This window comes from Gavia stellata, chromosome 13 (genome assembly GCF_030936135.1).
Source record: "Gavia stellata isolate bGavSte3 chromosome 13, bGavSte3.hap2, whole genome shotgun sequence".
Taxonomy (NCBI): Eukaryota; Metazoa; Chordata; class Aves; order Gaviiformes; family Gaviidae; genus Gavia; species Gavia stellata.
In genome coordinates, this window is record NC_082606.1 from 22,977,763 (window position 1) to 23,001,924 (window position 24,162).

General features: G+C 40.9%; 1 protein-coding gene across 3 annotated transcripts in view; it reads left to right on the forward strand.

Annotated features, from left to right (window-relative positions):
• MAP2K5 (mitogen-activated protein kinase kinase 5) overlaps nt 1-24,162 on the forward strand; it is a 140,546-nt gene that overhangs the window by 36,240 nt on the left and 80,144 nt on the right. For all 3 annotated transcript variants that reach the window (XM_059823742.1, XM_059823743.1, XM_059823744.1), the window contains exons 9-12: nt 9,362-9,401; nt 15,620-15,688; nt 15,784-15,865; nt 19,836-19,897. In XM_059823742.1, coding sequence (XP_059679725.1) covers nt 9,362-9,401; nt 15,620-15,688; nt 15,784-15,865; nt 19,836-19,897 — 253 coding nt within the window. The remainder of the gene's footprint in view (nt 1-9,361; nt 9,402-15,619; nt 15,689-15,783; nt 15,866-19,835; nt 19,898-24,162) is intronic.

Here is a 24,162-nt window from a genome sequence, read left to right on the forward strand (position 1 = left end):
TTCACTTGTTTCATTTGACCCCGGCTATCGCTTGCCTGCCTCATAAAATCTGTTATGCACAAAAGTGCATAAAATGAAGATAAAGTACCTCCTTCAAGTCTGACAAAAACCATTCCTTTGCAGAATGGTAGCTGCAGTGAAAGTAAATAAATGAATGGACAGCAATCACAGCCTAGTTGATGAAACTGTTCAATTAAAGCACAGGCATTTACATGGTGTAATTTCCCTAAATTGCCAATGAGCCCCTTTAGACACAACCAGTGTTCAAATTGATTTCAGCATTGATTTTGGCTGAAGCTGATAAATTTCTGCTTGTTAGTTAAAGTAATTTTGCAGAAGACTTTGTACTGCAGTATTGAAGTGTTCATTTAGCTGATGGTTAAAAGAGGAGTTATTTACAGAGGGTTCTACTGTTGTTCTGAGATGGGACAATTCCCCGGTCATCTTTTTACTTTTAATTTTTAAGCTTCAGTATACAATCAATAGGTTATTGAAACTGATTAAAATGTATCCAGCCAACTGCCTATGGCTGTTTAATTAGAATCTGGATGATTCTTAAATTAAAGTTGTTTTGTTTGCATTGTATGCCCGTGGCTTGGAAGATGAAGCAAATAGTAATCCTGAAAATTTGAGTTTGTTCTTGTTAGCAAGGAGTGAGGTGGGGTGTGAGGACAGCGCAGCTTGCTCTGCAGCTCTCCCCGGCATGGACGATATCATCTGTTTCTTGATTCCAAATAACACTCCGTGTAGTAGAGAACTGGTGGAATTTACCAGAGCCAAGCTATGCCAAGCTTATAGGCACTGACTGTTCCCTAACATAGAATACTTCTTTAAATAGATACTCGCTTATAGCAGCGAATGTGAGATGTTAAGGGGCAGAAGAACATGTGTTTATGTAGGAATCCTTTTTTGCCGTTGCGCTGCCAGTGGTGTCTCTCCTTAATCTCTGTTTGATGTCTCTGAAGAACAGTGGGTGTAACAACACCGGTGAGATTGACGTTGATTTTTTTCCATTTCTTTTCACCCGATTCTTTGAAAGTGCTTACTCAAAATGCGAAAAATGAACTGCTTGCGTATCCACTGATCACCGTAAGGAGTAGCCAGCCATACCCAGCTCCGATGTTTAACCACCTTCCCTGTACGTCACCACAGCTGTTTTAATGATGATGGCAAGGAGCGGTACAAGAGGAGCAATACAAAAATTGTTTCTAGCATGTTGCTCATCATTACGGTACCTCAGTGTGATCCAGTAGTGATTGAGCAGTGTAACTAACCTCACGGTGTTTATGATTTCAGCCTGCTCCTGGGGAAGAGCAAGCTTTCTACTTGAAACTGAACCGTGATTAGAAGAAAACGCTCTCTCATCCATTACAGTGAATACCTAGAAAACTTTTGCTTCTTTGGCACAGTTCTGTTTTCTACTACTGGTCATTACTGAATTACTGAAGAGCCCTGTTTTTCCTTAATAGTTGTTACGCTGTGCGAGTGTCCTGAACACATCTCTCCTGAACAAACGGTTTGATAATGCAGAAAATCCAGCTTTAGGTCTCCTTCTGGAGCCATGTAAGCATCTAAACTGCCGTCACCGTAGGATGTGACGTGCTTTTTGGCTCACTCTGTTCCTTCAAATTTCTTTGTAAAATTGTGATGGGTTTACTTTTGTATTGGCAGGCTTTATATTGTGTCAGATAATGCCTGTCTGTGTCAGTCTAAGCTTATGACTGCTCTGCTGTCTTTTGTCCTTTCAGCTAGTTTAAAGCCAGCAGCTGAAATGCATCACTGTCTGCATCTGATCTGGGTTGGTCCTATGGTAGCGAGTGACCTAGTGTTGGTGATGGTGGCACCACAGCCTCCTCAAGCAGCGTCAAGGCTAAGGCGTCTCCGTCTTCAGTCCTTTCTGTCTGTGCAGGTCTCTCTAAGGAATGGGGACTGAATTGCCATGGAATGGGTACAAGGAGGAAGACTTGTAATCCAGTTTTTCAAAGGTTGACCCTGAATGTTTGGCTGCAGTGGAGAAGGAAGACTAATGTAAGTGGTAACAGATGGAAATAGTAGTAGGTTACAGCATAGAAGAGGTGAGGGATTCATTCTGCTATGCTTAGGCTTGGATGCCAAAACCGCCTCTTTCCCACAGAGATGGGTTAAGTGAGACATTTTGCTATTCTGCATTTTCTTTATGCAGCTTCTAGTGCCAATATTGCTCTTTTGAAAAGTTTAAAATTTAGATACAAGTATTTTTGTTTGTTTTCTAGTTTAACAACAAATCATTTTGCAATCAGTACTCAAGCATCTGTAATGGGATTTTAGATAGAGGGGAGGTTGGCATAGATTGCTGTTTGAACTAGCACAGTCCCCATAAAAGCTCCTTTTTACAACTGCTGTGCACTTTGGATTTCCTGTTTTAACAGCCAGGGAGTCAGGCTAATGTGTTTGTCTATTGCAGAAGGCAACTGTCAAAGTGTTTATTTCCTAGAAACAATTTGAATCTGTTTCTTTAGATGGCCATCTGAGTACGTGACAATTCTATCATTAGACTGCCAGAGTCTGACCAGGAGGGCGACAGACAGTGGCAGTACTAGGGAAAAAGAGGGGGGGGGGGGGAAAGAAAAAATTAACAGTACACCAAATCTGTGGGTGATTTGCTGCATTTAGTTTGCAGCTGGTGACTGGCATGTCATTTTGCAATGCATAACACTTGGAGAATTGTATTCATCTTGCGCGACACCGACACAGTCATTTTGCTCTAGGTTATTTCTCACAGGCCAGGAAAATGTTCAGTTTGACTTCATTCAGTGCCCTTACATCTGAAGGTGCTGCCTGCTACAACCATAGCTTTTTGTATTAACTTTTTAACTCAGATAAGAAACCTACGGCTTCTAGGTGTATGTTCATTTCTGTTAGGAAATACTCTGCTTCAGTCCCAGAGACCTTTTGTGTGCATCAGGTGAGGAGGAAGGATGTCTGGAGGACTTCCTCTGCAGTTCATCAGTGCGGTGCTACGGGTGAGCTGATACAGATACAGGGAAGCGGGACAGTGTTTGCAATTCTTGTCGAGTGAAACGATATCTTGATGTTTTTAACAAATGTATATAAGGAGTACATACCCAGGTGTGAAGCAGAAGGAAACGTATCTGAGAGAAAAGACCTGAAATACTTTTATTTTTTACTTTGTGGCCTCAGGTTGCCACTTGGGAAGGTCATATTGAACATTAGGAGAAACCTCTTCGCAAGTACGTCGGTGCAGCACTGTAAGAGGGCGTGAGAGAGGTAGGGGATCTCCACTCTTGGGGCTGTCAGCACAGAGCTGGACAAAGCTATGGCTGAGCTTATCCACTGCTACGGTTCCACTTCAAGAGGGAGGTTGGATTAGAGAGGTCCCTTTCAAGCGCCCTTTCATCTAAAAGCATCGTTCAGCAGAACGTCACACCAGTGCTTTTTGTGAGCCAGTAGAACTGCAGCACATCTGAGTTTGTGGCATTAGCCATAAGTTTCTCTGGTACCTCGACCAGAGGGGAGCATTGCATCCCTGCGTCCTGCAGCCACATCACTAATGTAACGGTACTGTCAGTACATCATTTTGTCATATTTGCTGATGTTAGTTATATTTCTAGAAAGGGAAGGGACTGACTCATTGGCATAGCAGACAGGTCATGGCTTTCCCTTGAATCATGTGGTCTTGCCAAGGCATATCTTATTGATTAGAATTTTTTTCTGTGGCTATTGGGGGGGGGGAAATAGAAAAATATATCCTGGTGGCCAGAGTGAACAGATGGGAAGCAGGATCTTCTGCGTGGTAGGCTGCTGCAGGCTTCTTCAGTGCTTTTTTGCATCACCATTAGCAGCATGATATAATAATTGTAATGAATTTTTGCTTCTAGATAAAGACTGCATTTATTTTGAGTTTTCAGGTAATAGTAAACTTAGTTTGTAGCAAAAAGTTACTGTATATGTTAGGAAAGTCGTGTGAGAAGGCTCAGGGATCTTTGCATTCTCAGTCCATGCTTCTGATGTGACCATCCTTAAGCCACTCTTACGTGGGCAAATGCTTTACAATTAAAAATTAGAAAACAAATTGAAAATTGCTGTTTCTCTTGAGTGCCTGCATGTTGAAACCTGAAGTTAGTTCTTTGCTTGCCCTGGAAGAAATTATACCACAATCACAGCAAGTAATGCAGCTCCCCACTGTGCTTTTAGGTAAAATTTCTCACAGGGAGAATATAAAATTGTTAGTCTTAGCAAGTTGAAAGAGAAATTTTTCGTTTGACATCTAAGCTGTTCACTAAGAAACTTGTGCATTTTCTGTTTGGTTGGTTTTGTTTGTTTTACTTTTGAACTAAGTGAGTAGAAACTCACTATACTCAGTGTATGAAGTTTTTAGCATTAAATATGAGGATGGGCTATGGCTTATTCCATAAAGAGGTTTGAGCCAAAACAGCTTACATTTCTCCTCTGGTTTTCTTTGCAGTAGACCTCAGGAAGAATAAAGCTGGCAATGTGAAATTCAGCTACCTTTTTTTTTTCCCTTTTCTCTTTAAACAGAAACCAGCTGCTTCTGACAGTTTCATTTTTTTATTTGCTTTCCTGTAGAAATGCTTCTTATATATATAGGGGGAGAGATGCCGAGGAGTTGGCAGTTCCCCTAAAGCCCTATTCTAGTTTTCCATGATATTGATTTTTATTTTCTGGAACACAAGGGATGCACACGCCGTACTCCGCAGTCCATCAGAAGTTTTTTCCGGCTTAGCTGGAGGGCTTTGTTCAAGCAGAGTGCACGCTTCCTCACACCATCTTTCTTATTCCCCAAAATAACCCAGCTTTTGCCACGGGAGCTGGGCAAGCTGCCTTTGCAGCGCTCCCTGAGGGGCACCTTTGGTTTTCAGAGTAGAGGAGACAAAGTTATGCTAAAGGACTTGGCTCGCGTGGGTCCCTTCAGGGCTTTCAGCGTCTGGGGATATGGTTAATAGTCAAGGTTAATAAAATACTTGACACAACTGTGCCGGTCTTGCTTAGAAGCTCTTCATTGTAATGGATGTAGGGGGCTCAGAATAATGAACTCTAGTGGGAATGTGAGGGAAGAGATTTAAATTTCTTTTCCCCAGTGGGAATGTTTCAGAACACGCCGTGGTTGAAGTCTGCCTGTCCTTTTCTTACACAACGTGCGGCAGCTTTAAGCCAACCTCTGCGTCGCGTACCGTGTACGTTCACTAGGAGAACTTCCCAAAAGGAGATGTTGGCCGCATCCTCCATCTCGCATTAGCACAGTGTGCCGGGGCGGGGGGGAGGAAGGCCCCCCCCAACACTCACCTTCTCCCTATCTAGCTTCCAGCTTTCATGCTTTTTTTTTCCGTTCTTTCTTGGAGCTCGTGCAGTGCTTTCGACCATGCTGCCTCTGTTGCTGGAATATTTTTTTTCTGAGGAGGTCTGAAAGTTGGTACTTTCTTTTCTCCATCCTCCCTGAAGATTGCTTCCTTCTTTTGTGAAATCTATAAAAATTTTTGTTGAGAGAGTTATCAGTCTGAGTTATTAAAACTTAGCTTTAATTCAACAACAATCTCTTAACTTGGTCCCTGCACCAGGTACTGCTAATATTAAGGGATGCGCTTCTTTCTACATACTGTTCCTCGCCTTTCTCCTCATCTGGCGATCATTAAATTGTTACTCAATCGAGCGTAGAGTTTGTCCCGTATCTGTATTGGACATATAAGAACTAAAATATACTTCCGAGCATCAAGAAAGAACAGTTTGCTTGCATGAAGAATCTCATTTTCTGGGGAAAACTTAGTATGAATTATTTTCTTATATCCCATATATATTCTGAGACTAAGATGCAATTTTCAACCACGAACCTTTACTGTTCACTTTGAAGATGTCACTGGAGATCAGCTTAAGATATCTACAACTTTTTGTGCTATATTGTCTTCTTACAGATGCACAGCAACTATTTTCAGTCAGGCTTTGAATTTGAAAAGAATGCATCGTCTTGTAAGACTGGTATCCCAAAATGGATTTCTGAACTCTGCTTTTTTTTTAATAACTTTAATCATTATCCTCAGCCTAAAAAATGCTGTGGCTACAATAGCTAACAACTGTCTATTTTAAAGTAAAAAATTAGTTGGGTGCAGAGTGCTGGAATTACAGCCTTTTTATGTGCAGAAATTGGGCACCAAATGAATTATCCGATTGCTGTTGTGTGTATTTTTCTATTTTAATAAATATTGTGTCAGTATTTTTCAATATATACCTGAAAAGTATTTTATTAGTGGAGAAAGTTGTTACTAAAATGGTTATTAATCTCATAGCATTTCCCTTAGTTTGCACTTAAATAATAAAACATCAGGGTTGTGGTAGATGCAATTCTCCAACTAACCTGGGATCTAGATCAGGCCCTGCTTTACGAATATATTCTTAATTTGCCCCAGTAGCTGTTAGGAGTTTCCTCTCTAGAGAGTAAAAAGAGCAGTCCATGCCATGGCATTTATCTTATAAATTCGCAGTTTAACTAAGAGGTAGAGAGGGAAAGGGAAATGCACGTCGGAACCCGCTTCCTGCAGTTGGCAAATTGCAACACAACTTAAATAACTACTCAATTTGTCATAGTTGACGCTGGCATCAAGTGTTCAAAATGACTTTTTAAACTCTGATCGCAGAGGTTGGCTCTCTCTGATGTAGCACTGTCTCTTTGATTTCTCCTTAACAAGAAATGATTTATAGACGTCAATCATCCGTTACAGCTTTTGCAGTGGGTCAAAAGCAAACCAAAACCAAACCCCAACAAAAAAGAGCAGAAGAATGAACTTCTTGTCCCAGAGCTGGTTTCTGCAAGGAATGACATTTTGCAAATGTCAAAACAGCATTTTCCTCCAATATTTTGCATTTCAATGCATTTAATTTCTGCTCTGTACATTTGTTTTTAAGTAGTTCAACAGCTATTTAGCAACTGTTTTCACTCGTCTTTAACATCCACTTGTCTTTACTGTTAGGCGCTGCTCAAATGCATTCCGAGCAAGAGGAGCTGCTGTTGTAGCTGTTTATTAGGCGACATCATTTGCCTACCCTCCTGGAAGATTTTTTAAGTGTGTGTTCACTGAAATGTACAGCATTGCTGAGGAACCTTTTTGCATTTCGCTACTTTGCTTTGTCTAACGATCTGGTTCTCCAATGATGAGTTTGTTTACTTACTTTTGGAGGTGACACTGAAATCTGTGAGAGTTGACCCTTGAGATGAGACTTCACATTACTTATAGAGTATGAATATTAGTTTAATCTCCTCATAGACATCCGTAGACTTACTGACGGGTGCAGTATGCACAAAAAGTATGTTTTTCTTCATGCTGTGCACGTTATTCTGGGGGATTTTTTTTTACTGCATCCTTCTGAAGCTACATAAAGGTATTAAATCATCAGCCTTTAGCTGTGCTGACTGTAACCAAAATGATCAATTCCAACTTACAGTTCTACATAATATCTAACAAAACCGTTTTCCCTACACACTCATTGGAACGGGTAATTACTGTAGCAACTACAGACTAATTTGAAGTGTTAGCTGTTAATTAAAACACTACAGAGGTGTAGGGTTGTCTTTTGGTGTAACCAAAGCTCCTATTCAAACTTCATTAATCACTTTACAGTTATTGTCTTGAGGAAGGTCAGGACAATCGAGACGCCGGATCAGCCTGGAGTAAACAAATTCCTTTCCTCCCAGGTAGCATGCCATTTGCAAAGCCACTGGACGCGCTGTACCCATGGGCATGGTATCTCCTTTGTGATCCAATTCTCAGCGATAATTAAATGTTAAATTGGTACTGTCAGTGCTCTGTAAACCAAACCAGGTATCTGCCCTCTGCTGGAAATTTAACCCAAACTTCCACGGATGAATTAGCGTGCATCATAATTAAATAATCAAGTCTTCCCTTTTAATTCACTTGGAAACAGGAGATCTCTCTTATGGAAAAAAGATCAGCTTTCTTGACAAGCTAATTAAGTTGCCAAACTGTCCGGCACGGTACATATTAAGCTAACAGACGTTAAGCATGCTATCTCAACCTGTTCATTTTCTTATCATTTCTGCTGATCTTAAGTCCATAATGTTTTGCCACTGTTGATTCATCCATGGTTACAGCAGAGTTCATTTACTCTGTTGGATTCATTGATTATGCATTCAGCTACCAGTCTGTCAGAGCTTCGTCTGATGATTTTTGCTTTTTGCGTGTTGTACACTGATTTTTGGTATGCCGTTTTAAACCGAGTTTGTTCCTAAAAGTTAATGCCACTCAGTTACATAAATGTTTATCTGTGAGTTACTAAATTAAGGCAAAGTTTGTAGAAACTTCCAAGCTATTAACAGAAATTATATAAGCACTCAGGGTTATAAATAAGATTAAACAACAGTCTCGCCCTGTACTAAGTATGATTTTGCATGGAAAAAATCCAAAACCTATTAAAGCTTTTCTTCAGTAATAATTGCTAGAGGTATATAGTGGTAAAATATTATAATTCTTTAAAGTTAGTGCCACATGTATGACATTACTGCGCATAGTGTCATAAATCAGTATGAGACAATAAAACTAGTGAAGAGGAAAACCTTTAATGGTTTTGTTTTTATGCAAAATTACATCGGATTTTTAGTAGACGTATTTTTTGCCTACCTTTTTATTTTCTCACGAGTTCATGGTTAGGAATACACCAGTCATTGTTAAATAGCCGATCATAAATGTTTGTCTTCAGAAATTAAGACAAACTGCTCTTGAAATACTGTGGAAAATTATTTTGGGTACATGCGAGCATTAACAGTAACGCTTTCTAACCTTAGATGCGTGCACACTTGCTAATCTTAAATACAAACACGGAAAGTTCATTTCGCTAATACTTTCCGTGGGTCCTTAGGTTATGCTGAAGAGTCAGTCATTACCTGGTTTACTTCGCTTTAATCGATATGGCTGTGTGTATCTCACTGTCTTACCACTGGAAGTACCCGTAGGACTGGCAAACTTGTGTGATAAACCTTGTTTTACGCGAAGAATCTGAATAATGGATGTGTCATAATTTTACTTCATTGAAAGAAAATGTGAAAGTGGATAAATTCATACTTACAAGTTTGCTATTACGCTGTACAAAAAGTCTTCAATGTGTAGACTTTATGTAAAACATGCAGGTGTAAAAACCTGCTTAATGGTTTCCTTGTATGTTCTTTTGATCAATTGTTTTCATGAGTCTTTCTTTAGAAATGCTATGTAGAATTGGTTTAACGCAAAATGTATTAGCTCCAAGTCGTTTTTCTGTGAAATTAGTGTATACATGTTGCACATATGTATAGAGGTAATTTTATGTGGTCTCAAGTTATTTAATTTTTTCCCTCATGCAGGGCATATCATGTCCCTAGTGGAAAAATACTAGCAGTAAAGGTAAGATATTACAGTAATTTTCTTCCTCTCTTTCTTTCTCTCCATTCTTTCTTGACCTTGGTTTCCTTCCACTCCCTCTGATTGTTAGACCTCGATTTGTTTTATTGCATTAAAGCCCACATTGTTTATGCAGGAAAACTCTAGCCCATAAATCTGGTAGTTCCAAACGATCCCAGAGTTCCCCCAACCCCGGTTTCGCCCGCCAGGAATTGCTTGGCGCTGTGTGTGGGTACCACCACGTCTTCCCGTGGGGTTACGGGGCAATGTCCAAGTGCGGTTGGGGTTTGTGCCTCTCCGGCGGCGGGCGGAGACGCTGCTTCACCGTCCCGAGCCCCGGCGTTACAGGAGCGGGGATGGAAAGGTCGCGGGATGTCAGCCTGTGCCTTTCTCTGCTAGTGCCGGGCTGTCCCCAAGGGCATATTCTTGAGTGGTCTCTGCAACCTCATTTTTAAATAAAGAGAATTTCTCCATTTTCTTTGGGATAACATTCTGTTTTCCTAGGAGATTCTGTGGTTTTAACAGGTTTGTTTATTTTAATGTTCTTCCCCCCCCTCCATCTGCTTTGGTTTGTTTGTTCTTTTTTTAATCCAAATGATTTGGCGCTTTTTTTTTCTTGTTAGCATTCTTTGCAGTGAAGCTGTGTACTGTAGTGTTATGTGCTCAGATAAACACCAGTCTTCCCTGAAGTTCAGTTAAAACTGTGGTAAACTAACAGCACAACTCTGACAACAGTATGCCAACCCATGTATGTAATTTGTTAAATTAAATTTGTAAATTAAATTATTAATAGTTAATCTGTTAAAAATATAGAAGTAGGTCCTTTTTTAATATATCGAACTTCTTTTTTTAATTTGGCGATTTTGTTAAAACTCAAAGCAGTAGAGGCTTTTGGAAAACAAGTTGTTGCATTTGTACAAATCCAATTAATAATTTGGGATCTAAAAAAAAAGGTATATTTTAAAAGTATAATTTATGGAATAATTACTTAGAAAACTGTAAAATGGGCTTTTTGTCTGATTTTTTTTTTTTCTGTCTTTAATAATTAAATACTGGTGTAACTGAGTTAAACTGAAAGAGTGTGGGGGTGGGAGAGAAGGGCAAGAGAAGGAGTGATGGGAGCTGGTTCCTGCAAGCAGAATTGGTGTTAAATGGAGTTCAAAGATGTAAGATTATACTAAGATTTCAAATGAAACATTTATATTTACCAGGAAGTATTTACATATAGGGGTAACTTTCAGATTTGGGCTCAGATTGTCTCGTGGTTCCAATCAGATTATCATTTACTAAAAGGAGATTCTGGCCATGTTTCGGCTTTCCTGAGGATCACATAAATCCCTTCACCCCACTAGGAGGAATGCTTTTGACTTTCCAGTGATTTGAAGAAAAGCAAGTGCTTACTCCTGGATTTGAAAGGATTCTCTACATGTGGCAAATATGGAAATTGAAATAACATCCAAATAATTTCTAATTATGTGGAATACAAATATCACTTGAGGAAGTTTTTGGAAAAAGTAATTTTGAAAAAGTCATTTCAAGTGGTATCCGTCATTCCTAAACCTGTCATGAGCAGTTAGAGTAAGACAGGAATTCTCTGAGCTGTAATAGGCACAAAAATACAGAAAATGTAACAATCAAAAGTATTTTTTATTACAGCTTTTAGTATGGAACTAAAAAGCTCTTCCCCCAAATGCTGGGGTTGTGTAAGGATGCTGCTTTTCCCTGCTACCTGCTACCTTGCTTCCCCAAATAACCTTTTTCAAGCTCTACAGAGAGCATCTTCTTGTGTGCCAGCTCCGCTCGGCGCGGGCATTGCTGCTGCGGGGCTGTGGGTGCCCTCGGAACCTGCCTGGAGAGGAGGTGGAGCGAGAGAAAAATCATGCAGGCGGGAGGGGAAACGAGTTCACCCTTTGCAAGGTTAATTGAAATCACCTCCCTGTGGCAAAAAGCCTTTTCCCCCAGCAATTTCACCTCCTTGTTTCCCTTAGAGTCCCCGGGTTTGGGTAGTCCTCGTGGATAATTAGCGTCCTGAAGATTTGGGAAACTGGGTTCTTTTGCAGATACTGCTCCTGGTGGTCCTGTCATGCTCAATTATATTTTTTTCAGTGTGATTTCAGAAGAAATACTGCATCAGCATGTGTGTGTTGTCATAGTTTAAAATAACAGGCTCACAAACTGGAGGTCAGGAAACCTGCTACGATCGTGATCATGCCAGCTTGCTCTATTAAGAAAATTACTTAACACATCTATGGCTCGGCATGCCCAGCGATGAGAAGAGGATGGTAATGTCAGCGTCTTGACACGATCGTCACAAGGATCGAGTGTTTTGGCAGAGGATTACCACGCTAAAAGGGACCTCACTGGCTGGATCTGTGAAAGCAGAGCTCTGCATTTTTGGGGGGCTTTTTTTGACAATAATATACGCATTTGGTAGGACAAGATAACATTCTGAAAACCTGTTGATTAAAATGCTTTCAGCTGGTAGATAATCGTGCCAGTATATCGAACAGGAAAACAAACCAACGCTAATACCTACGTTATAGACCAAAGCGATGTCATTACGTATTTTATGTAAACTTTACAGATATATGATGTGCAGAGGATTTAATAGATTTTTTTTCTGAGGAAACTTTTTTCTAATTAGAGGGAAAAATCCGAATGAAAAATCTGAGCGTACAGTGGCTGATTGCCATTCTTCAACTGCTTTTAGTTTCTCCTGCTCTTAAGCTAGCATTTAAATGGACCATTTGATTAATCATTTGTATACTGACTATAATACTCCCAAATTTCCTTTGAGTTGTACATACTGTAAAAGACAATTATGTCGCCACAGATTAAATAAGTGAATTAAAACAGAATAGCAGCTTAATTTGACCTGTGATTTTGCTCTCGTTCCCTTCAGTGGAACGTATGCCACTCCAGCAAATAGATGAAGTCATCCATGACAGCTTGTGATGAATTGCCGTATTTATACTGTATATTTTAATAGCCTCACACTAATTTAAATTGAGCACAGAGTAAATTATAATTCAGTCACTTGACTGCTTGTATTTAACTTGACAACTCATCCTTATTTGTCCTGGAGGTGTAGTGGAGAGCAGAGGAAATATGCTCAGGTATTGCTCTTGTAAAAATTAACCCTTTCCACTTGAAACGTTAGGTACGTTGAGTTCACGTACGTTATAAGCGTGCTGGGCGATTTCAAGATTGCTGTATTTTAGGCAGGAACTTGAGAAGGAAGATGTGGAGGAGTGCTTGGAGCCCAGAGGACCATCATTTAAATTAAAAAAAAAATATATATATATATCAGTGGCAACCTGCCGAGCTTCTCTGTTCCTTGGACTTTTGTTGTGGCTTCTGGTGCAAACTTGTTAAGAAACTCTGCTCCTGCATGTGTTGGACAGTGCATGTTATTTTATGCCGGGTGAATTGGGTTTTGCTTTTTCTGCTCTCAGTAAGTCTGGTAAAATCACAGTGTGTTTTTTTTTTTTTTTTTTTTTTTTTGCTACAAAGCTCTTTCCAAAGGTGCCATTTTGGAAGAGTTTACCTGTGTTACAGTTGTGGAAGTTGCAGCCAAATCCTTATTCACAGCTTCTTCCTTGGGAGCAGTTTGGGTTTTCCTTGGGTTTGAGGAGGTGTTTGGGGGATTTTTTTTTTTTTTTTTGGGGGGGGGGGGGTGTCACTTTAACACTGTTCCAGCCCATGCTTAACATTGTCAGCTCACATATTCTTAAAAGTTGTTTCACCGATACAAACTTCACTTTGTAAATACGCTTAGAAATTTCATACAAAAGGAGTATGACCATGGAGATTAGACATGCAGGTTAAGGCAGTGCTGTATAGATATTCTTATTCTCCTCTTTCTGCCCCCATTTCAGTGCTGTAAATAACATAAGGTTCCTCTAACCTTGACATCAGGTGTCCCTCCTGTGTTGTAAGTTGTGCAAGCCACGCGTGTTTAGATGGAAGAACACACTTCTGTACAACAGTTATGCAGAGAAAGTGGGACGGTGGTCTCTCGTAACTTATTTTGTGGTGATACATGCTTGCCGTAGCATTACAGTACATTTTTGTACATGCCTCTACCCTATAGCGCCCTGAACACTTGTAAATAGGGTAACTCTGCTTTTCCAGGTTATCCTCGCTATTAGAATGCAGGGTCTGTGTGTAATTATAGTTAATGCAAATCAGCCAGAGACCTTTCTTCATGCCAGGTCTTGGTTGATTGGATGTCAGTGATGTATTTGACGCTGATCATGCTAACTAGTCATTGTTCAGGTTGGTGAAGCCTTCACAGTGAACGAGGCAAGGAAATTTCTCACTGTGAGTAGAATTTAGTGAGATAAAATTTAATTTTAGACTGTCGACAAGATTAAATTCTGTTAATATTCAATGGCTAAACCTGATGGTATTCCAGCAAATTATTTTAAGTTTTTCACGCTGGAAAAATGTAAGTGAATATTGTTGGCAAATGATTATTGATCTAGACAAGTGTGTTAAACGTTTCTTGGCAGCCCTGTATTACACTTACAATTTAGTTTAGTGACAGCTTTTATAAATAACCCTAAAGCAAACTCTTGATAGAAACAGGTTATCGTTTTTTCTTTTGGGCAGGTTTTGATATTGTAAAATGCGTGCGGTTGGAAATGATCGGTCTGTATTTTGTTTCGTCAGCAGTATATGCAGCCTATAATATCTATTCTGCTAGTTCTGCAAATTGACTAGATTTTGTTTTCCTTTAGCTTAAAGCATTAAACTGTGAAATACTGTGTGATAGCAGACTGCGCCGGGCTAAATGCGTTTAGAGTCCGTTTTGGTTTATATAGTAGTATTTAATAACTAAATGTGCAAGTCTTCAAATAACCATGGCAAATAATTGTTTGTAAAAGTCGACTTCCAACGCCGGTGCTGTTGGAACCGGCATCCTTATTAGAGGGTCTGTCTTGAAAATCCTGAAAACTTGTAACTCCAGACGGTGTACCCCGCCTTCACTGCAGCACTTGGTACTTCAGTCCTGGTTAGCAGCCTGGCTCAAAACGATGAAAAACGAGGGCGTGGAGGAAGGAAGCAGATCAGCATGACAGCCAGCGGCTGGTTTGAGCTGCTGAGCGCTCAAAGCCAGGTTGCTTGTAGTTGGTTTGAGGAATGCTTTGGTGATGCTTACCTGAGCATCTGTACTATCTGCTATCATCTGCATTTTTTCTGTATATTTAAGTTTTCCATGTTAGGAATTTATATAAAAAGGGGGGTAGATATTAAAGAAACTGAAACTGCAAGAGTGGTGGTAAGAGACACTCCTTTATGGCACCGTTGAGACATTCAGGGAAACTTTCAATACTACAGTACTTATTTAGCCCCCCTTAACATCGGCACATTCAGCAAGGCCTGCCGGGGTCACAACCTTCCAGGCTTCTTCATGAGACATCTTTGCAGCAAGAAGGATCGGTGCTGGGCGGAGGAGGAAGAAGCTGTACCAAGTAGGAGCTGGGAGGTGATCGCACTCTGGGTCAATAAGCAGCAACCTCATCGCTCTCTACAACCACCTGAAAGGGGGTTGTGGGGAGGGAGGGGGGTGTTGGTCTCTTCTCCCAAGTGACAAGTGACAGGACAAGAGGGAATGGCCTCAAGTTGCGCCAGGGGAAGTTTAGGCTGGATATTAGGAAAAAGGTCTTTACTGAGAGAGCGGTGAAGCACTGGCAGAGGCTGCCCAGGGAGGTGGTGGAGTCACCATTGCTGGAAGGGTTCAAGGGCCGTGTGGCCGTGGCACTGCGGGACATGGTTTAGTGGGCATGGGGGGGTTGGGGTGATGGTTGGACGTGATGGTCTTACAGGTCTTTTCCAACCGTAGTGATTCTGTGAACTCCGAGTTTACTGACCCGCAGATCCACCATGCCCGCTCTTCACGTAATGTGTAGGACTTGTGTTCAACTTCTGACTCATCTCTTGGACACAGGGTTAAACCGCAAACGTTATGACATTTCATGAGTAAAATTGGCTGTAAAACTTAGTTTACTTATAACTGACTTCTTTTAAAAGTAAATAAGTCTGTCCTTTCATTTCCATTTCCTTCCTTTGCTCATCGCTCTATTAAAATATTCTTTCCACCTACTCCTCTCTTTCCTTTTCTCGCATAAAGACAATGGATCTTCAGTTTTTGTTTTTGAATCATTGGATTACTTTTTGTGTCAGCTCTGATCATATGTCCTTTTTTTGTATTTTAGGTCATACCCTTAGATATAACACTGGAACTCCAGAAGCAGATAATGTCGGAGTTAGAAATTCTTTATAAGGTATATAGATTTTTCTCATTTTCATCATTCTTGCTTATAATCTTCTTACAGCAAATTTTTAAACAGGCTTCTCTTTTTTTCCTTTCTTTTTCCAGTGTGACTCATCATATATCATAGGATTTTATGGTGCTTTTTTTGTAGAAAACAGAATCTCATTGTGTACAGAGTTCATGGATGGTGAGTTGTGTATCTAGTGTTCTTTTGATTGCTAAGCATGTAAATGGGAGAATCATATAACGATGTGCTTTTCCAGAATGGAGCAAAATGCAGTAGTACGACTTGAAAACGTAAAGTATTAATAACTTTGCAGGTAGTTTTTAAAAAAACAGGTTAGCATTGGGGTTGTGTTACATTCTCCATGGTACGCTGTATTTTCCCTGAGTGTCACTTCGCTTACTTTTATTGAAAATGTAAATAGAACAGAAATAAATGCTAGCTTAATTTGTGGTTTGATATTTGAGTCTTCCATACAATCTGTCCTCGCTGACAAAACAGCTGTTCCTCACTTTTACTGTTTTGATAGCCAAAACAGATTTTCTTTTAAAGAAATCTATTAACCCAATGTCCTATGTGTTTTCAGTGGAAATCGTCTCTTAATTGCAAGACGAGGAATTATTTTCTAACACAGCTGTTGAGCAGTGCTGCTCTGAGTTTCGTTTTGAGTGCACTCTTTGTTTCTCCCGATGCCAGTCTTCCGACCAACAGTGTCCCCTTCCCCACAATCTGATGCTACTGTCATTATGGAGATGTATTAGTACTTTGATTTGAAATCTTGTGCTGTGCGGCATTCTTGGAGAAAAGGCAGGAAAACTGTATGGATTACAGCAATTTATAACTATCGCTGCCCTCTGTGTATCAATTCTGAGACCATGTCTCATGACAGATGCAGTCCCCTTGTGTCTCGTGCACAAGAACCCCCTTCACGGCATTCAACTTCTAACATCGCCTCCTTGTTACAAGCAATAGTCTATTACTCTCTCCAGGATATTCTTATGAGCCAGCATTTTATGCCCTATCCAGGTTTTTCACAAAGGTTCAGTTAAGCTGGACATAAAGAAGTAAGGATCTTGCAAATAATTTGCTGTGGAGGGAAGGCTTTCTGGCAGGAAAAATTTCCAAAGCCCAACGTGTACCATTAAGCATCGTTGAGTAGCTTCTTCCTTTCTGATGGGGACCGCAGATAAAGCCCTTTAGGGTTTTATGGTGCATTTTGTTTTCTCCCTGTTAAAATGGTCTGCTATTACTGTTATTTCTCTTTTTACGCTTACTACCTCTGTCCCAGTGATCACTGTGTCCCGTTTCCAAGTATGAGTATTCTCTCAGATTTTCTGTATTTGATGAAAAAGTATGACATTTATCCAACAGAGCCCACAAGTTAAATTCTTTGCTGTTCTCATGCTGTGTGACTATTAGCCAGTTCTCTGTTCTGTCCTTGCATTTGCACTCAGACTTGCAAGCCTGTGTTAAGCAGGAGTCACATGCAGTCAGGAAGCATCTGCTCGTGCCAAAACACGCATCTGCCTAGACTATGTATGCTCCTGCTAATTCAGAGATTTTAAAAAACGACGGACATAAATGCTTGCAGTTCTGAATTCTTGTTTGAAAATATTTAAGCCTTTAGGGTATGCATCCCTTATGATGTGGCACAACGATGGTGTTTACTGACCATGCACAAATTACTTGGAATTATGCTGGAGATGACCTCTGGTCTGCCTCATGTTGTGCACTCCTTCTGGCAGAAAGCAACAGCAATCATTTAAAGGAGGAACAAAATGCAAATAAAGGGACCTTGCCTTTTTTTTTTTTCTGGACCTTTTAATTTTGATGTGTAAGGATGCAGGTGAAGATTAAAAAAAATACTTTCTCATCCTGCAGATAAACAGCTTTAACCTTGGCAAATTTTTATCCCTTTTGACTGTCTTAAGCCAGTTTGTAGTATTTTGTGAATCCATACCCCATGACTCCGTTTACCCAGTTGTATCCTGTACCATGTTGCAAGACATAGGTATTTCCATTTTGAATTACCTAGATACAGATGCATCTGCCTCTTCTGGGGTCCTCCTGACTTAGGGGTGCACATATAGTACCATATTGGTTCTTTCCTGGCACCTGCAAGCAGGAAAAAGCCACGTAACTCCAAGTCTGCAAATATCAAAACACAGAGTTCAACTGCCCTGGATCACCCTCCCTCCTGCCAGTTGATCTTAAAAAGCAACAGAGATGTGAAATGAGGCTTTCTAATCTTTACCCTTTTATATTTATCATAAAGATGATGTTCTAAATAAAGATGGTGAAATGCACTATTGCCTTTTACTTATGTTGTAGTCTCTTTTCCTTGAAACTGCTGAACAGCTGATCAATTCCCCTTAAAAGCAGTGAGAGGTGCAGTTTATTAGACTGTACCTAGATGTCTACACATCAATATGGGAGCTAACATTATTTGGATTGGGAAATGTTGTCCACTACAGAATTTCTTCTCCATAGAAAAATGGCAGATTTCCCCGATTGTTTGCAAAAAGATACTTTCCTTCGTTTTTCAAACAGCACCACCTTTAGTGACATCTGTAATAGCGAGACTTAGCAGTTTGGTGTATGAAAATAGGTCTTTTTTTGTCCAAAATTTAGGGATATGTTATAAGCATTAGCAGGCACCACCTGCTGTATGATTGCCTTCTGTTTGGCTTTTGTAATGAGCAGTAGGTATCTGTGATGCTACATCCTCTTATTTCCATTAAATAGTGCTTACATTTACTTTTAAACCTGAGATTCATTATAATCCACAGGCAATGTGGACAGTAGAAGTTGCAAGATTAAACTTAATGAACGAATAGTAGTTTCAATGACCTGGAATCAGAACAACGTTAGTGAAGGCAAACGTATACTGTATTTCTGACAGTAGAGACAATGAGGAAAATGAGGGGAAACTCCAACAGCAACAACCACAAAACCCCAATCATTAGAATGAGTAGTATAATACAAATAAGAACTATTGTATAATTAAGACTGAACATTGGAATAAGGACCCTGTGACTTCTTTGGATTGCAGCATTTCAGAATGAATGGGTTTTCCTTTTAAAAACTGAACCCTCAGCAACGTACAAGGTATAGTTTTCTTAATTGCTGAGTATTGGCCTAACTTTTTTCCCAGTGGTGTCATCAGTAAAATCCATATGCTACACTGAGAGCGGAGTTAGATCAGTGCTGAGCACTTCTGAGAACCTCAAGCCTTGAATAAGACAACATGCTCTTGCAAGTCAGCGGTAATCTGCTCTGCCTGCAATTTGCTTGTCCATTTTTTTTTTTTTTTTTTCCATTCTACTTGGATATTTTTAATTCTCAACTTTAAATTTACTTTCTTGCCCAAGAATTTGTATTTCACCCCAGGGACATCTTGAACACTGGTTTGGTCATGAATCTCCTTTGCAGAAGATACGGGAAACAATCCCTCCCAGTCCCTTGGGAATGTCTATACGGCCACGAGAGGGGCTTCGGCGTCTCACTTTCCCCATGAATGTATGGTGCTGGCTGGAGAGAGTTAGGCCAGATAGCAAGTTGTGTCCCGTACCGGAGTTTACTGGCAAAACTTACCTGCTTGCCCAGGAGCTCCTTGCCTTTCATTTTCAGACATCAGCATGAACACAGAGTGCAACGCTCAACCAAACTTCCAGTGGTTTGATCATGAGGAGGAAACAGCTTTAAGGGCGTAGATAAGCATTGTGTCGGATACCACGTAATGCTAGGGCCGGTTTTGGGGACAAGGGTTAGGATACCTTGGACTTTGAAGTCCACATTTGCTTTTTGGGATGACTTCGTTATTCCCAAGAAGCTACTCCAAGCCTGGTGGTTTTGAGTCCTCTGATTTCAATATTCTGTCCTGTGGCTGGGGCAGGGGGGTTCTAACAGGAGTTTGAGTATTAATGCTGCGAGCAAAAATAAGTAATAGGGATGAAAAGAGACCTGAGTACTTGTTTCATGTGTTTATTCAGGGTTTGGTAGATTTTTAAGGTCAGTTATTTCTGACACAGTTATTGTTATATCATTGATGGTGTTTTTATTAATAACCAAGGCCTAGAAAACCCTTGTGACTTCAAATCTAGGGCAGTATTTCATTTTGCATTACCTAAGCACGTTTTGTTTGTCCCTGCAGGGGGTTCTTTGGATGTTTATAGAAAAATTCCGGAACACGTACTCGGAAGAATAGCAGTAGCTGTGAGTACTTTTTTCTTTTTGTCTTCTAGCTTTTGATTGTGCACATAACGCATCTCTGATTTGAGCGCGCACGTGGCCCGTTGGGACACTGAGTCCTCTGCAGGATCCGCGTCCTCATTGTGCCTGTGCGAAAGGGAGAGTACTTCCTATCTTGTGCTCTTCCTAACTACCCTGTGTCCACAAGGACACTGGGGTTAAGGAAGCCTTCCTTTTGAATGACCACCACAGGAGTTGCCAGAGGCTCAAGAAGTGTAAAAGGATGTGGTAAATTGAATGTGATGAGGAAAAAAAAAAAAAGAATTTGCTGGAGAGCTGTGTGCTCACGTTTCTTCGTATCAGCCCTCGTAGGATGGAGCAGTCCTCTTAATCGCCTTTATTTAGCCTTTAAGTCCTTCTGTGCTACGCGATTCCTTTAAAAAGCGATTGAGAAGCCCTGTCCTAGCCTGTATGGTGATCCCTCCTCTGCTGCTTCTGCCGATTCTCCTGTGTCATTTCCATTCTAACTGTCCTCATTCCGTCCGAAGTAACTCAATTAGATTTGCTTTCCAGGTTGAAAAATTAAGTCAGTTCCTGTTATCAAACTGCAACGGCAGAACACATTTTCTGTCTTCCCCTGTGGCGGACGTACTCCTTAAGGCAGATAAGGAGGAGGCTGAAGTTTTTATTTGGCACAAGCCAGGCCTGACAAAGGCTGCCTGGGGACAGGTTGCACTCTCACCCCTGTGCTGGGACCCTTCACACGTGAGCAGTCACAGTTGAAGAGCTGATAGTCATTTTAGGGGTGGTGAGCAGGGAGATGGTCTGTGACCTGGGAAGAGCTATCAGTCCCCAGCGTCTACTCAGTTTGGTAGCAAGGTGTTGACAGTGGGATCCTTAGAGCACCTGGTAGCCCATCATTGTGTCTCGGCAGCATTCACTGACTTTGCGTTGGTAGAAATTCACTAGCCGTGATTGAAAACTCAGATTACAGAACAAAAAAAAAAGTTCCATATTTTGCCACGGCTGAACACAGGGTAAATGACCAACGTCTTAGCGGATCTCACAAGGCGGAGAGATACTGCTAAACAATTGCTAAATATAAGGAATACTTTGATAACTTAAGCAGTTTAAAGCATAACAAAGTTATTCTATCATGTGCCATTTAATTAAGTGCTGGGTTTTCACATTCATTATACATCAAGCTGACAATTTAAATCCTTTAATCCAACACAGGCAGCTATTTAGTCTCTGTTCATTGTAATTCACAGCTCTACTTTCTCTTAATTTGTGTGGCCTGCCCAGGGTGATGAACATCCTTCTCTGATGCTGTTTCCTCTAAGTAGTTTCAAATCTGCTCATTATATAGCCTAGCAGTTTCTTATGGAATTTGAATGCTTTTCACCTTTAGTTCAGAGTAAAAACGTTTCATCTCTTCTTCCCTATGGAGCAATGAATGATAAGTTGCTCATGGTGTCCTCATATTCCTGACGCTAAGTGGCATGTGTATAGTGTAATACTACTGGGATGGGCCTTCAAGCATTTCTTCAGATGCTTCTTCCTTCTCCTTTTCCTTGTCTCGCTTCATGTTGTGTACTTAGTACATCCACGCTAACTTACCTTATCATTTCCTTACTTGCTTTTGTCTCTCCTCTCCCCCATCCTCCCCAGCCCACCCAGCTTGGTGTTCTGCAGATGTTCTCTTCCAATTTTTCACTTGTCCGTAATGGTGGTGCTTCAGCCCCATCTTTTATGTCTTGAGATATTTATTTCTCTTTTGTTCACCTGCAGGGTCATCTCTTTACAGATCCGTTAGTTAGTGAGCATGACTCCCTGACACGGACGGTGAGCTGACACCTAACTTTTCCTAGTTATTTTATTTGCTGCTTTAGCAACCTTTACCGTGCCCACTGCAGTGCAGGGGGTCAGTAAAGAGGTGAACAAAGGAGCGGGTGCCTTCAGAGGAGGAACTCGCCCCTTTCTCCTTCTTCTCCGTAACAGAAGGTGTGCGCTGAGGCTGAACCAGCACTGGCAGCTTCCTCTGCTCTGGTGCTGATTTTTTTTGTTCGATTGCCATAGTAGACTTGTTGGAAGGAGGCGGTGAAAGCCTTTGTTTTCTTTATCATTTATCAGTGGCAGCAGGAATGGCTCCTTTAAGTCTTCACAAATGGCTACCCTGCATCTTGGTGTCTGACGTTTCAGTAGAGCCCAGCAGCCCATTTTGTGGGTTGGAGCACCTTTTTTGCCAAGTACTGTACACAGACACCGTAATCCCCACCCCGAACAGCTTGTGAAGATTACCCAAAGCCTGGAGGATTTCTGTTCGTGTACTGATGAGAAGGAGAATGTCAAACAAAAGCTGGAGCTTGCATGGATGGATTCTATGGACAAAATCTGGAACGTCCGTAGTCTCTCTTTTTCCCAGTCTGTATGTTTTCTTTCCACCTTCCTTGCACCATGTACACAGTCATTTGTCTTTTATTCTCCCGAGACATGTACAATGCATTAGTCTATTGAAGCTGCTTAATAATATGTGTGACCTGCACATCTGTTAATTAGAATACCCTTTTGTTATATTTGTAGAAGTTTTTAAGTGAAACCATTTCCAGAGGAAAATGATGCGGGCACGTATAGACGTTTAGCAGCATCCCAGCATTCCCCTCACTCTGACTTGATGATTTTCTTGCTTGCACTCTTGTTACACAAATGTAATCATCGTGAAAAGCAGTGGCCTGACAACCCTTAAAAACAACTGTCCTACTCACAGCAATGAGCACGAAAGGCGCAGGAAATTCCAGCTGGTCTAGAACAAGGTCTGCGTCTGCTCGACACGACGCGGCAAAGGGAGCACGTTAGCCCTGTGTCGCGCTTGCTCAATTAAACACGGAGTTGTAGTCAAGGTCATTTCCTTGCACTCTGTGAGCTCTACGGGCTGGGGCTGTACTACCTGAGAGACATCCTTTTAACAACGCTACTTTCTGTAGGTGAAAGGAGAGGACTGTGTTGCTACTCATTTCTCACTCGTTTCCTTGAAATACTGCTATAAATGCTTACCAGGTACCTGCAATGCACTGCTTAATGAACACCACCATCACTGGAGGTGTTCAAAGAACGTGTGGACATGGCACTGCGGGACATGGTTTAGTGGGCATGGGGGGGTTGGGGTGATGGTTGGACTTGATGGTCTTACAGGTCTTTTCCAACCCTAATGATTCTGTGAATGGTACTTGCTTTCTCGTACTCTCCCGAGACTTTCTCATGATTTGGCAGGAACCAGAGGAGAGTTCTGTCTGCTGAGACAATCAAACATTTTCTGATGATGGCAGCTGCCGTTGTGTTTTTTCTGGTGTATCTGCGGAGAATTAAACTGGATGTCACAGAGTCGTGTAGAATATATGTAGTCTTTACACCATAGTGTTCTTCTGCATTCTTGTTATCCATTTCTCATTGAAGAAGCGATCACCGTTAATTGTGATGGACAATCAGCTTTCAAGGTGAAATAGCAGGAATGTATTGCTGAGTGTGATACTCTTCTCTCTCCTTTATTTTTTTGAGGAGTAAATGTTGGGGGGAAGTTTGAGGCTGAAAGACAGGATGCTGAAAATAAAGCAAGGCAGTGAAAAGAAATCCTGAAAGGAGGAAAGCATTTGCCAGGGCTTGGGAAGAAGCACTGTTTTTTCAGGGGCAGGATAAAGTGGTAAGAGTGAGGTAGAGTCTGCTGAGAGTTGGGTCCCCAAGAGCTGGAGGGAATCTCCGACTTCATCATAAAATTCATCCTGGTTGCCTGTGTGGACAGTGTCGACGAGAAGAGGAAACCTCTCTTCTTTCTTGTGTTCTTTATTTGTGCGAAGGGCTGGTGTGGTTTTTCCAAAGGAAAAGTATATCTTGGGAACCCCAAAGTGATGTTGTGGTCGCTCCTGTTTTCATACCAATGTGTACTTATTTGGGTCTGCCGATGTAAAATCTCTTCTACCTTTGCTTGCCACTTCACACATTTATTTTCACTTCAATTTCTGAAGCAGTGACATTGTGCACTGTATTTTGAGTGCTAATGTTGATTGAAGTTCTCCCTGAAAGGATGTGCACTTGAACTGTCAAGAGAGTGAGTGATTGACAGCAGGTAGAAGTACTTTTTGTGTCAAGGCTTTGTCAAGTCATTGTTGTAAAACCTACTTTACTGAATACCAATAATTCCTGCTAGATGTTCAATCAAAAGATACTCTGTTCCAGCACCATTTTAGAATAACTTTTAATACTGAAGAGTCCTTCCCTAACAGGCAAATGTAAGG